The 15284-nt window shown below is 39.7% G+C and overlaps 1 protein-coding gene across 3 annotated transcripts; it reads right to left on the bottom strand.

Annotated features, from left to right (window-relative positions):
* Window positions 1-4239: 4239 nt before the first annotated feature.
* On the bottom strand, window positions 4240-14677 carry LOC134806292 (delta-sarcoglycan-like). Of its 3 annotated transcripts, none has more exons than XM_063779513.1 (6): window positions 14263-14677; window positions 10010-10270; window positions 6989-7178; window positions 6000-6192; window positions 5343-5466; window positions 4240-4885 (listed from the first exon to the last, which is right to left on the bottom strand). In XM_063779513.1, exons 2-6 carry the CDS (start codon window positions 10235-10237, stop codon window positions 4691-4693), a joined length of 930 nt encoding a protein of 309 aa, XP_063635583.1. In that variant the 5' UTR covers window positions 10238-10270; window positions 14263-14677; the 3' UTR covers window positions 4240-4690. The 3 variants fall into 3 exon arrangements, with proteins under 3 accessions (XP_063635583.1, XP_063635581.1, XP_063635582.1); XM_063779511.1 differs by lacking the exon at window positions 14263-14677 and adding an exon at window positions 13788-13907; XM_063779512.1 differs by lacking the exon at window positions 14263-14677 and adding an exon at window positions 13333-13739.
* Between the last annotated feature and the right edge of the window lie 607 nt (window positions 14678-15284).

Here is a 15284-nt window from a genome sequence, read left to right as displayed (position 1 = left end):
TGCGGTTGGACTGGGAGCACTAATGTTTTGGCTCGTTAACAGTATGTCCAGTAAAAACATGAGGAACAAAATGTTGTCGCTGCGGTCTCAATTAGGATAGCCGGGCTCTAATTACGGGCGGCGCGTGCGGCGGCGCCGCGCCGCCTCGCCATCGCCACCGCACCGCAGCGTCCGCAGAGCAGGGATCAGCGCCGACAATTAACTCACCATTACTCTCGCAAAAATAAATATACACTTTAGTTTGTTAGTACTAGAATACTGCGGTTAATTAGCCTATCACCTAGTTGGATAACAGCTGGGAGAGGCCATTGGGGGCCTTGAGGGTACAAATGCCCTCTTAAATACCAATAAGAGAAGGAACTCTGAAATAAAATCAAGTGCGGCGGTACACTTTGAGGCAGCAGCCCTGCCAACCGTCTAGGGTACTATGGGCTAATAACCTGTATATCCGAAATCTACAATCTATTACTGAAACTCAAGGAAGGAATACACGGACCGATTTAAACAAACTGACCTTTGGCGCGAAAATAAGGACTCTGATTGGCTGCTGGAATGTTCGCACAATGCGCGAGGAAAGTCGTGTACACCAGGTTGTTAAGTATATGCGAGACTACCAATTAGACATACTTGGCATTTCGGAAACAAGATGGAAGGATTTTGGTGAGCAACAGATTGAAGACCACACTCTCCTGTACTCTGGGCAGAAAAAGAAGCATGAGTATGGTGTGGGAATCCTCCTTACCAAAAAGGCCCGTTCTAGTCTGCTTGACTGGAAACCTGTATCAGACAGAATAATTACAGCTCGCTTCAAGTCTAAAGTGAGGAATATCACCTTAGTACAGTGCTACGCTCCGACCAACTCGGCGAGCTCGATTCAGAAAGAGGCATTCTATAGCCAGCTCGGTACAGCAATGCAAAGCATTCCAAAGGGCGACATTGTGATCTGTCTGGGCGACTATAACGCTCAGATAGGAAATAGCAACCGAGGCATAGAACCATGGATAGGGAAACATGCACTGGGGACGAGAACCGAAAACGGTAACATGCTAGTGGACTTCTGCTGTGAACATGATCTGGTGCTTGGAGGTTCAATTTTCCCGCATAAAAACTGTCACAAGGTGTCTTGGATCTCCCCAGACAGAAGAACGGAGAACCAAATAGATCACGTGATGATTAGTAGAAAATGGAGACACTCACTATTGGATGTGCGCAACAGAAGAGGAGCAGATGTAAACAGTGACCACCATCTTATTGTAGCCAAAATACGCTTGAAGATAGCAAAGGTGCGAAGCACAGCAACCACATCATCTCGGCGGTTCGATGTCTCAAAGCTGCAAGATGCGGTCACTAGACAGAATTTTAGCACGGAAGTTCACAACCACTACAACTCCCAGAAAGATGAAGGAATGTCAGTCGAAGATCATTGGCAACTGCTAAAAAATACCTTTCGCAAATGTTGTAATACGTTTCTAGGGCACCAAAGCCTCGAAAAAAAGGAATGGATATCTAAAGAGACCTGGGATAAAATAACGCATCGTAAATCCATCAAAGACAGGCTTAACGTTGCAAGCGATCTAGGCACGAAAGAAACTTTAGCCTATGAGTACTTCCTTTGTGAAAGCGACATAAAACGCAGTGCTAAAAGGGACAAGCGTAGGAGAGCAGCATCTATTGCCAGAAAAGCGGAATCGGCAGCACATAATGGGAACACTAAAGAACTTTACCGGGCCGGTAGAGAGCTTTGCAATAGAAAAGCTGCGGCACGACCCATAGTAGACAAAGCTGGAAAGATACTCGTAACGCTTGAAGAACAAATGTGTAGGTGGCACGAGCATTTTACGGAAGTCTTCCGTACTCTGGATGACGAGCTTGACGAGGGAGAACCAGTTGAGACAGCGGAGGTCCTGGACATAAAAGTTGACCCTCCAGATGTCGATGAAATCTCCTGTGCTATAAAAAGTTTGAAGAGTGGAAAGGCTCCCGGAAATGACTGCATCCCGGTGGAAGCACTGAAGAGCAACCCGAGGGCAATGGCTAGTGTGTTGCATCCCCTGTTCGTAGACATCTGGGAAACGGGACGAGTACCTGAAAGTTGGAAGGAGGGGATAATCATCAAGCTACCCAAGAAGGGAGACCTGTCCCAGTGCTCCAACTGGCGCGGAATAAACTTGCTGCCTGTCTGCTCCAAGGTGCTGTGTAAGGTTCTGCTGAACAGAATGTCGGCCGCTGTCGATTGCAGACTCAGGGATGAACAGAGTGGATTCAGAACGGGACGATCGTGTACGGATCAGATTAACGTCCTGCGCATGATCCTAGAGCAGTGTCATGAGATGAAAAGCGAGCTCCATGTCCTGTTCGTAGACTTCGAAAAGGCTTTTGATAGGGTAAAGTGGAGAAGCATATGGCGAATACTGAAGCAAAGGGGAATACCAGTCAAGGTCATAGAAATAATCAAGTGCCTTTATGAGGGATCCACTTGTCGAATAATGCACAGGGGCCAATTGTCAGATCCGATACCCGTCACTGCTGGAGTTAAACAGGGCTGTTTGCTGTCACCATTGCTGTTCCTGATTGTCTTGGACGATGTGATGCGCAGAGTTACCAGTCAAGGGGAAAGGGGGCTGCCCTGGGTCAATGGCAAAACCCTTGAAGATATTGACTTCGCTGATGACCTGTGCTTACTCGCTACGACACAAGACTATCTGCAGTCGAAGACCGATGACCTGGCCGATGCCGCAGGAAGAGAGGGATTGCGTATCAACTGTGCTAAAACGAAAGCTATGCGCCTGCACGCCCAGAATGCAACGCCTATTCTAGTAAACGGGGAGCCAGTTGAAGAAGTAACAAAATTTACATATCTGGGAAGTGTTATGAACCCCCTGGGAGGTGCAGAAGCGGATGTTGAAGCTCGCATCAATAAAGCCCGCGCCGCATATGCGCAGTTGAAACCCGTATGGACTTCCACAGTCATCACTCGCCGCACCAAGCTAAGGGTTTTCAACTCGAACGTAAAGTCGGTCCTCCTATATGGATGCGAGACATGGCCCGTCAAGCAAGACATAACCAGTAGACTCCAGGTGTTTGTAAACAAGTGTTTGCGGCGAATCGTAGGAGTCTACTGGCCACGGACCATCTCCAATGTTAAACTATGGGAACTGACTGGCCAAAACCCTTTAGCTAAGGAGATACTTCTGCGGAAATGGCGCTGGATAGGACATGTTTTACGAAGGCCAAACAATCACCTATCCAAGCAAGGGCTGACCTGGAAAATTCCCGGAAAAAGAGGACAAGGTCGCCCACGTACCACCTGGAGGCGCACAGTGGAAAAAGAGGCGGCATCAGTTGGCCTCGGCTGGGCGGAGCTGGAAGAGGCCGCGCTGGACCGCGAAGAATGGAAATCCCTTCTGAGAGCCCTATGTCCCTGATGAGGGATAACAGGATATCATCATCATCATCATCATCAGAATACTGCAAGACATTGCAACGCTATCTACCTACAACGCCCGCAAGTACCTGGAGCAGTGGGTTTAGCCAGCAGTGAGTTTTTGAAAAATCGTGGTGCTATCTTAGATCATAATTCGGTTGCAAAAATTATGAAGAGCAATCTTCTCTTTCTCTAGTACTTAACTTTATCGATTTTAAACCTGATTAAACAACTTTCGCTCGATAGAAAAAAAATTACGAACGTAGGTTTAAAACTTACTTACCATTAACAATGTGATTAATGTGTAATTTTTTTTGCACAAAAATAAAAATATGAAAATTTCTTGCTAAATTGCGAAATCTTACTTTTGATCGAGTTCATCAATTACTTTTTTGTTAAAACTAACTAAAATCATTGATCAATTTCGATTTTTCAAAAACTTTGCTGGCTGAACTTACTGCACCTTACGCGTGAAGAGGTATCAAACAGACAAACAGGCAGGAAGAGTTACTTTCGAGACAGATATGACAGACACTGACATATAGAATCTGCATCATTTAAATAGTGACTATGTAAGTGGCCAAAAATATATCGTGAATTCGTGACACACCTTTTGTTACCACAGAAAAATGAATGTCATCAGGATATATTTGACCACTACCTATTTCATGCTGATTTGCTGACAGTATAATGTCGGTTGTCAATTGGCTACTAAGGGCTAATTGTTGACTACCAACGGAGGATAAGGAGGTAGCCTTTTACTTACAACGGCACAATTCTATTTCTAAAACTTGGAGGGAATAAAATACAAGTGATTATATCCATAATTATATAATTAAATTCCTATTTTTCAGTATTCTATGATCACACTTTTGTACTAAAATGTAATTATTGTGCATTGTGCAAAGTACATGACATAAATAATATTCTTGCACTAAGTTTCATTTTCACCGTCTTCTTTTACATATAGGTGTTTCAATTCGACTACATATTTTTTCTACAGTACCAAACTTTCAAACAGGTATTCAAAATGGAATGGAATCCAGAATGGACCAAATAGGTAGCATTATCTCTTTTGTGACTGTCTAACTAAAGGATTTGTCCTTCTCGCACATTACCTAATTGAAATCACATACTAAGGGCATAAACCTGATTTGTGATATCTGAGCTGACACATGGCTGACACACGAATTTTCTCTCGGATAGTGATGTATCTGGATTGGATTATTTTGAGTATTTAATGGTTTAAAATAGTAATTATGCTTATCATCTACAAAAGTCCGTGTCGGCGTTGTTGGCGGCACAGGAGGCGTCGGCGGCGGCGAGGAACAGCTTGCCCGACGCGCAGGCGCACAGCTGGTAGACTTTCTGCGGCCTCACGTGTTTGGTCGGGGGCGCGGACTCTGTTTTCAGAGCCTCTTTAAGGTTTGAGATGAAAATGCTCGGAGTGTCGATTTTTAGCTGAAAAAAAAAAAACAGATTTGTATGTAAAACAGTAGAAATGTTTTTATTGAAGTTTTTAGCCGCGTCAACGCTGCTGCGGTAACACCGAAGCAGTAAAGGTACCACTCAGATTTAAACTGCACCAGAGTTATTGCGGCGCGACATTAAATCCAGGCATCAACATTGATTTTGACATTTGCGGAGTACTCATCCACATGACACATGTAGTTTGAATCCGACTGGTACCTTAAATGTGTCATTGGGGTATATAACGACTGCAACAGCATTATCATTTCTTTGATAAATTGTGTTGCTGTTATAAGCCTCATTACTGCAGCGATTGGAATGTTCAATCTGTCACTCATTTTATCAAGATTGACAGTGACACTGCATACCTGTGTCAACTCTGCAGCAGTAACGATGCAAAAGCATGGCTACTGCTGACCTTTAAAAAGAAAATGTTTATCTAACTTACGGCTCCGACAACAGAATCCAGTTTGATGTTGCTGTGAGCCGTAACATCAATGCCACCCGCTCGACTCTCCAGGTGTATGGATTGCGGGGCTATCAGCTCCAGGTGTCTCGTTAGAGATTCCAACCTGAATATTACAAACAAATCATTGCCTTAGGGTTTTTATGTTAGACCGTCTCAAAAACTTTTTCGTTGAGCGTCAGTTTGACATGGTTTGCTGCATACTGTTTGTTTGTTATTGCTGTGAACTGTTTTGATACGCCGTACTGCAGCAATGTAATTTTAACCGCTAATAGAGTGCGTCCGAGGCGGTATCAAGGTCACATTTTTATCACCTGTCATGCCATGCGTCACTTTCGCACTTACATATTTGTTAGAAAGTGACAGGCATGGTGACAAATGATAAAGAACCAACCGTCTTAGCCAATTGTATCATACAGTAATGACACTAATGACATTGAGGAAAACCTGTGGCAACGTTTACGAAACTAGATTTGTTTAAAGAATAGAGTAAACCTGATGTAATCGACATTCGATCACGTTTATTACGTTGCTGATTATACCTACTAGGCGGAAGCTTCACCATTTTCCTGACTGGCATCACTAAGTATTATTTAAACGCGGGAGTTTTGAAGCTTATGGATACATTGTAATACTAACTGCAAGTCAGATCCAGGCGGCGCTCTGACGCTGGGCGCCTGCACGGCCGTTCTGACCGCCAGCCCGCCGGGCCCGTCCACTGCCAGCGCGTCGCTGAACACGCGCACCTCGTCGCGGGACGCGCGGAACACGCCACCGCCGTGCGCGTCACGCACCTCAAACATACGTCCGCTGCATTCAATGCTGTCTCTTTCTGAAAATTTAATCCCATCAAAAACATTACATGTAAAAAGGTGCAAGTCTCGCAACGCTTTTACTACAAAAAAGTTTTGAGATGTAATGTGAAACCAAGTCGGTTATTTTAATCAGTGCCAGGGGGTGTTAAAACCGTATCAATAAGATATCTTTAATTTGTAATACGTATAATGACTCACATATCATAACTAAACATTCATACTCATATCGTACATCGTAGTGTACCTTTACTTTACCTACTATTTGTAGGAACTGCAACAGTTACTTTGTAATATCATATATTTATATGGGATTACAAACTTACTTATGCAGTTCTTAGATCTTTAAAACGTGACTGATATTGCAATATTTTTAGGTTTTCCCTTTATGTGGCCATTAAACCCTAACTCTGTACCAAATTTCAGCTCTCTGAGTTTATGGGAAGTACTAGTTCTATTCTGATGATCATGAGTGAGTGAGTGAGTGTCATAAATGCGAAACTTTGCTTTCGCTTAACTTCGGAACTAAATGACCTACAGACTTGAAATTTTGGATTTTGAGTATGTGATTATAGCTTACTGGATGACCTAAATTTCTGCGTTCTGGTCTTATCCAGAGGTTCTCAAATAGGGGCCTGAAAATGCGGCGAAATGGTTCCAGTAAAGGATGGTAAGTAAAGGATGGTACGGCAGTGTTTGCTTCGCGCTCGACTTGGCGGGGGCACTGCCGTGTACGTGCTTACAAACATTCATAACTTAATTGGAATTTGGAATCAAACCCATTAAAAAAAAAAGGGGCGATAGTTGTCAACTTACTGAGCACCAATTTGGCGGTTTCCTTCCGCTCGGGCTCGGTGACCAGTACGCTGAAGTTCCGGTGCGAGTGCAGCGTTATGGGCTGCCCGGCGCGTGAGCTTATTGTCGAGGCGATTAAGTTGTCCATTACGAACGCCTGTCCTTGCAGCTCTATGCCACCATTGACGATGTTCACTGGACCAAACCCACCCTGTAACAAATAACAACTTAGATTTGATCAATCACATACAGGAAAGAGGTTTTGGGATTATACTGAGTAACTTTTACTATGGGACCAAACCCGAAATCGCGAAAAAAAAATTTGGCTGTTTCATACATTTTGGCTGGTATATTTTCTATGGGAGGGTTAATTTTTTTTTCGCGATTTCGGGATTCATTCCATAGTAAAAGTTGCTCAGTATAAACCCGAAACCTCCCCGGCAAAGGGAATGCACTTATTTTTTGGCCACCGTGTATATAACTACTTGTTTATAGTCTGAATATGAATAACATTATATGAGTCGCTTCAAATTTGGATAAATCCATCTGTCAGATTATGCGATTTCGGTATTAGGAAAAGGTACTAGGGTAGATATTTGCTGAGAGGGTCGAATTTATTTACCCGAGTTTGAAGTTAAGCGACACATGTATAACTTAGTCATAATTAATACACAGACATACTATTAATTAGGTATACTTATAAGAGGTATAGGTATACTTATATATATTTATATATTTCGGGGATCTCGGAAACGGCTCAAACGATTTCGATGAAATTTGCTAGGGGGTTTTCGGGGGCGAAAAATCGATATAGCTAGGTCGTATCTCTTTTTATATATTTTCCTAGCAAAGCTCGGTCTCCCAGATATTTGACATAACACGACCTTAATAAGCATAACTTAAATTTAGAAATCAAAATGTTTATGTATGTTTTTTTGCTAATATAGGTTTTTACTTTTGGGGGTGAAGAAGGGTGTAATAAAAAGCAGATTTGTTTAAAAATTAAGGTACCTAAATTACTAATTCCACGCAGAGCTAGTTTTAGCATATAAAGTTACTTATTCCTCCTGTTGTTATACATTATACATATATCCATTTATTGTTGATTAATATTACCTAAGTGATATAATATACCTTTCAAAATTATACCATATGTTGTTATATCGAGTGAAAATAGATCATTTATTGTTATTAGATGACGATATTATAAGATTTATAAGGGTTCCGGGTTTGTTCCGGGTAAGGGTTCATTTTAACCACACACAAAACAAATGAAAAGTAACAATTAACTTCTTACTTATAATTTTCAGTATCATTAAAATCGCTTTAAAGGCGAAGATATTTCAAAAAGATGAGTAAGAAAGGCGAGGTAAGGTAACAAATGAAATTCAACGATGAATGCATCGGTTTATGCAGTTTGTAGTCTGCGGTGGCGTTAATGGTTATTACTTGGCTCAAAGAGATGCTGCAGCAATGTTATAAATTTAATGAAGTCATTTGCCGATTTATTAACTAACCGGAAATGTAGGCACGGGCTCTTGGTATGTTCTTGGCAAGATATAACTTACCCAATATTATTACGAGGAAATGCAGCGAATAATTTTACTATGAATGCTTAAAGATACTTATACTAGTTTAATTACAGTAAACATCTTTAAAATAACCTGTGTGTAAAAACCAAGAGATTATTTCAGATATATCTAGTTAGTATATTAGGTTAAAAACATAATAAAACACATTAACATTAACAAATAAAATATGTCTCCCCCACCGTTTGAACCGTGGGTATAAAATACAAGAAATAGTACATTATTGCAGAGGCCGGGAAAGGGCGATTCGTGGATGAGTTTCGATTTTGTCGGACGACGCGAAGCGGAGTCCGACAAAGAAGACGAATCCACGAATTGCTATTCCTGCCGAGGCATATATAGTGCTTTTCTCCAAACATGCGAGGAAATAAGGTAAAATAATTATTTAAGCATGAAGCATCACTCAAATCGAACATTCACATCAAAATGTCAAGTCAAAAACGATTTCCCTCTTTAATACATTTTTAAAAGTTAATTTTTATAACTTATTCTGCCATTCAGTACCATTCAATATTCGTTCATTCAATATAATTGTGCAATATAGTTGGTCAAACTAATTTGTCAGTCAGTAAGAACCAGGAAAACTATACCCATCCTTTTCTTTTGGGTGCTAGTACTAGTGTAAGACAAAGATAGTATGATTCTCTTTGTCTATGATTGAAATGAGAAAGTCCTTTGACAAACTATATAAGCTTTATGAACACCGATGAGATCCTTAAAAAAATATAAAAATAATCTTTGATTTTATTAAGCAGTATTCGCACGATCATACACGAGCACAACGGTCTTGTAAGAACGAGACAAGTAAGGTCGTTTATCTTATTATCTCACTCTATCCTATAGCTTGAAATGATAGCTGATCGGGACGTGTAGACGCGGCTCGCGGTTATAATAATTGGCTGTTTGCGTTTTTATTTTTAAAAAGTATAAAACACTACAATAATAAGTTATTACTGTAGTGTTTTTTTACTTCCCGTCCGCTAGAGCAGGACAGCGATAGTTTGATTTTTTTTTATTAGAGTTTGACAATAACGAAGAACTTCGCGTACTATTTTTGCTACAATAAGGTGAACATTTCCGAGCATATTGGAGAAAATATCATTAATGTAGGGAATAAAGATTTTCAGTGAATGGTATTTTAATTTTCAATGTAGGTACGGTGCGGCGCCTGACGGGCACTCAAGGTGTTTTCGCAGCCTGTTATCACAGACGTGATGACAATATTTCCACGCGTGCTTAAAAAAAAAACTTTATAGTAATACGATGTAAATATGTACTTACATCGTTATATCTAGAAAAGGTTTTTCAAGACTCACATTCTTTGTTATGAAAGACCTATCCAAAGACACCTGGATTAGACTTGATAAAAAAAAGCTGTTGAAAACAATGATATTTGTGTCACAAATGACTTCTTGCATAGTTTTAACTTCAATAACTTATCATTATCACGTACCATTCTCAATTTCAAACTACTAATGATCCATAGGGTCAGTCCGATATTTAGGAAAATTAGCACCATGAGGAACACTAGGATGCAGTAGAGGGCAGTCTTTCGCCAGCCCCTAAGCAGAACTGGCAGGCACGCCGGTTTGCTGGCGTTCTCACTCGCCACGGTTGGTGGCGTCTCCCCGGTTGGCGTGCAGCCCCACCCGTGCAGCGAGCCCGGGGCTTCCCCCGCCATCCTTTACACCCTTGCTAACAATCTGCTATTATCCTGCAACAAAGGATTACAACTAATTGCAATTAGACATGATTAGACTCTAATGGAGTGTCAGCGGCTTACTAACGCGCGTAACAGCCGTGTAATAAGTTGTAGGTACATACATTCATATGTTATTTCTAAACATGTTAATTGTTTTGATATGATACATTATGTTTTATTAGCACACCACAGCTGAGAGCGTCGTGCATTCGCATACTCTATCCCATAAATAGCCAAGAGTGATCACGCTCATTGTTGAGCCATTTAAGTGCCAATGTAGCTAAATTGGTTGGACAATACTTATTTATTTATTTATTGAGGAGATAACACAGAAAAATATACAATGGCATAACAATCACGGAGCGTGACCGTACCTCAAAAATGTTTAAGAAGGTGTATTTTTTCATAATAAATTCAATACATTCTTACATCTCTAAATGGCACATACAAGAACTTTCAGTCTTACTATGAACATAATACAAGCAAAGATCAGGTAGGGTTTTATATTAACAAAATGGTTAAAAGTGAATGAATATCAAAAAGCGTGTAAATTGCCGCTATCCTTATATTTTATTAAAAAAGTTTAACAACTACTTTGTTACTAGCATATGCTCGTATGTATTATATCAATATGCTATGAACCCCTGCAACGGTTTTACAATTAGTCGGCTTAAAGTGAATGAATAACGAGGTTGTGACAAAACGCGCGGATAAAGCGCAACGTAGTGCGCTAATGAATGCGGCGCCGGGCGACTAATAACACGGAGGCTTTTAAAAACAACGCGAAATCGGCCGATGTTAATAATACTGCTGTGACAGACACTGGTGCGTGTAGGGCAGTATATTTTTCTTTATCGTCACACTGGGTTTGAGGTTTGAATTTTTATAAAAATGTAAGTACGAATTGGCCTCAAAATTTTAAAATATATATTAAGGTTTTGATATTGATATGATACGACCACGATTAATAGTGCGCGAAATGTACTACAGTTATGTCATAACAATTAAAATTCAAGTTTAAATTTTACACATAGAATTGGCATTTACAACAAAATATTTTTTTTTTAATAAACATACGGCACGTCAAACCACGTACCTAGTGGATTTATTTAGTATGTTGGAATGGAAGCTCTCCCAGTAACACCTTGATATATTATTATTTGAATAGTTACCTACGACAATGAACTTAGCACTGCCTTTATTTGTAATTAATCCTTTAATTAACCCTCATCTTGGCATTGTTACACCCGTGATACATGGAATTTTAAAAAATCTAGCAGGTTCACTTTATTAGCTAAAAAAATAATTCTGCTATCAATATGTCGAACTACCCTCCTTTCTTATCGAAAAAAATAATGGACACAAGTGTCATTGTAAATTAATTAGTAATAATCGACATGGCGCCGCGGAAACAACAGATTTCGGTTCGTACTAGAAGTTTTGCATTTATGTCTTAGAATTGTATATATTTTTCCACAATCTACATTTTGATGCATTTACTATCTATTAGTGCATAAATATTTACAATGCGTTCGTATTTAAAAACATTTAATACACATAATCTTTACATGAAACTCTTATGTATTATATTTGATACATTGCCAAGAACTCAGAAATGTACATATCGAAAGGATTGTATTACATTTAATACACTGCCAAGTTGTCGTCAAAATAGGTTTAAGGGGCCCACTGATTAACAGTCCGCCGGACGGTATCGGCCTGTCAGTTGTTCGGAATTGTCAAAATTTTGTCAGTGGGCCCCTTTACATGCTTTTTATATTTTTTATATTTGTGGGGTTACAAAACATGTTTCAAATATTTTATATTAGTTGTCGTATTATTTAGTAATTGAACTTTGAATTTTTTTAAGTACTAGACGTTATTTAACTGTATTAATATACAGTACTAATGTACGCTGTAGCATTATTGCTACGCCGTAGCTCGTAGCGCGGAAAAAGATGTGTACTTATGGCAAAAAATGCCCCCAAAGTAAAAATATTTTTTTTTTCAACTTTTTATTATTTGTTTACCTTTCATATTTTACTCAACTTTTTGCTGATAATTTTTTTGAAACTTTACGGGATGAAATATTTCTCCCATGTGATCAGATATTCGTAGATGTAATTTATTTTTACAGGTGTAATAGTCATCGGATGCTTTAGATTGCGTTTAATTAGCAATAAATGATAATTTCTGTTGCCTTACATGTTTTATTTTTATTAAAATCCATATTTTTCTTCTAAAAAGTAGATAACTATTTTGTCGAGGGATTGGCATTGTATCAAATATGATACATATGATTTTCCGAAACTGGAAAATCCTAGATTTTTTTCCTCATTTTTTAATAGTCTAGTATGCTTAATAGGTGACGAAGAACTAAAAAAAAAGTTAAATGAAAAATAAAAATCTTTAGTGGACAATGCGACATAGGCCGGTTAATAAAGGTTGACGATTTGACAACATTTAACCCCAGCCTTAGCTTAGACAGTTATTTTGTTAAATAATTTGCGCAGCCCCAACTAAATATCCCACTTCAGGTCTGCAATGCAGATAATTTAGCGCTACATTATTTATATCCGGGCTGTTACAAGGAACGCCACTTTCATGCACTTTCGTTAAGTGACACTGTCATGTGTAAAATTAATATAGGCTTATTAAGTTATTAATAATTATACTATTTTATTTTTTGGTTATTTTATTATTTATATTTATAGGTACTTAATATTTTATACCTAAACATATTCTAAATGTAAGTATTTACCTATACTTTCGTCCGAATCCGAAAAAAATGTGTAGTGTTATCTAGAGTATGGAACATGAATGTACGTCATCTTTCTATCACGCTATATCACAGGGCTTTGTTGGGCGAGCTCTACAAGTCTAATACAATAGACCCCACTTCAAAGCGCATACTTTAAACCTCACATACTTAATATTGAAGGTTCTCTGTAAAATTACGTTTTTCCATATATGTAACTTGCCTTATTAATGTCTTGTGTCCATTGCTAATGCTTTGAGTTTATATTTGAAATAAAACACTTGACAACTTAGGGCCATGCATATTAAATTGGTACCTGAACCAAAGTTTAAAAAACTGCGTTTTGTGCAACGCAGCGCGCCACCGACGCTACGCTAGCCGAGCTGCACCAAGCATTCCTTCATAAAGGGGCTCTTGACCGCGACGCGCGGCGTTTACAGTTTTAATGAGATGTAAATAAATATTATTACAAAAATAGGTACTAGCGGCAATGCGCGATACGGTTGGTTGTGCCGGAGCTACCTTGTGACTGAGAGACTAGGTAAATTCATAGGTGGTGTATGCAACACTCGAAATATCTGGCGCGAGGCGGCTAGGCGGCGTGCTCCAGAATATAATATCAGGTGTAGTGGCCGGCGAGAGTCGCGGCGCGCCCGCCCGCCCCGGCCGCGTGCCCGAGCCGTGTCGGCGCCGTGCCGGCCCGCCGCCGCACTCCCACCCGTCCTCATAATAAACGATATAGCGCAAAAATAGAAGCTCTGGAGCGGATACCCTTGTTCTCTCCACGTAAATACTGACGTTTGTAGCGTCCCTGTCTGTTAGCCGTGTTCCTGCTTTATAAACGTCGGTGCTGCAGTCAGTCCGATCTGCAATTTGGTGTTTTAAAAATACGTAGGTTATAGTATAATTGTAAGTTGCGATACCGACAAAATTATTTTAGGTAGGTATCTAGGTACCTATACTAACATTTGCCACTTCTGATCCTTTTAACATAAAAGGTGCCTAATAAGTTGCATGACATCGAATTTCTGACATCAGAATGAATCATGTTATTTAGTTATCGTGCGTCTCGCTCTCGCCTATACATGTACGGACAAGTACGAGCGAAAAGCACGATAACTAAATAACATGATTCAAATATCATATTGATGTCAGTATACGTTCGAATTGGCCTTCAGTAGGCCTAGAATAATTCTAGGATTCACCAAAATGAAAGAATAAATACTTAATTTAGTTACATGCTTACCATCAAAATTGCCAATATCCTTCAATCACAGATCACGAGCACTCAGATTAAAACATGTTGGGGATTACAGATAGCCTATTTTATAGTAACGGTAAAGGTGAGCAGTCCGAGTGACGGAGTCAACCACGCGGTCCCGGCGTCATAACAACACTGGCAGGCCCGCCGGTTGCGCCAGCGTCGCCCAAGCCCATGCCGAATTCAACTCGTTTTGAACTGTTGAATTTTTAATCCACTGCCCGTCTCGCGCGGGACATAACTCCGGGTCGCTCACAGCTGCCTCTATTACAAAATCTAGTTAACGTTATCATTAACCGTCACCTTCATGCAGACTTGTTAATAATTTACGCGGACCCCTATCAACTCGCGCCTGTAGGCAACATTGCCAACAGCTGTACGTCGTTTGGCTTTGCCGATATATGTGGGTCAGGCTTTACGGATATATGTATTTTTTGCCTGTAAATAGTATGTAATATGTAATAGACAAAAAGAAGAGATGAGAGAGAGAGAGAGAGAGAGAGAGAGGGCGAAAGATATGTACGTTAAATACGAGTATATAGTATGATTAGCTGTTGCCGGCGACTTCGTTTCCGTGGATTTTTATGTTGGTTGTTGTTATTCTACATTGCAGCAAAAAATTGCAGTTGGGTTAATAATGTGACAAAACTTGACATTTATTGTCTGGCATAGGATTACCTATACCTACCTCTTTCACCGAAATTTCAAGTTCCTCAATCTAAGAAATATTTGTTTTCCATACAAACTTTCAACTTCCTCTCACCTAGAGGAAGATTTTTCTATATAATGCCTAACTACGTGCAAGAATTTTGAAAATGCTGAAATTAGCTTTATTTTATAATATTGTGTCTTTCTACAAAGTTTCAACCCGCAATAAAAAATTAAAAAATCGCTCTCGACACAAACTTTAAATCCTTTTATTAGGGAATGAATTTCAAAAAAGAGGAAATAACTTTTTCACCACACCAACTGGTAAAGGCTCTTATGATTGTTCAAAAACTGATGAG

Source organism: Cydia splendana, chromosome 3, assembly GCF_910591565.1.
Source record: "Cydia splendana chromosome 3, ilCydSple1.2, whole genome shotgun sequence".
Taxonomy (NCBI): domain Eukaryota; kingdom Metazoa; phylum Arthropoda; class Insecta; order Lepidoptera; family Tortricidae; genus Cydia; species Cydia splendana.
This window is presented reverse-complemented; position numbering and strand designations above follow the sequence as displayed.

Bases quoted from the DNA above. Each gene is read 5' to 3' on its own strand.
- LOC134806292 (XM_063779513.1), bottom strand. From the start codon at position 10,237: ATGGCGGGGGAAGCCCCGGGCTCGCTGCACGGGTGGGGCTGCACGCCA. The intron at 7,179-10,009 runs GTACGTGATAAT...TATTTGTTACAG, and splicing joins GTAGTTTGAAATTGAGAATG to GGTGGGTTTGGTCCAGTGAA. The intron at 4,886-5,342 runs GTAAGTTAGATA...TTTTTTTTTCAG, and splicing joins TGGATTCTGTTGTCGGAGCC to CTAAAAATCGACACTCCGAG.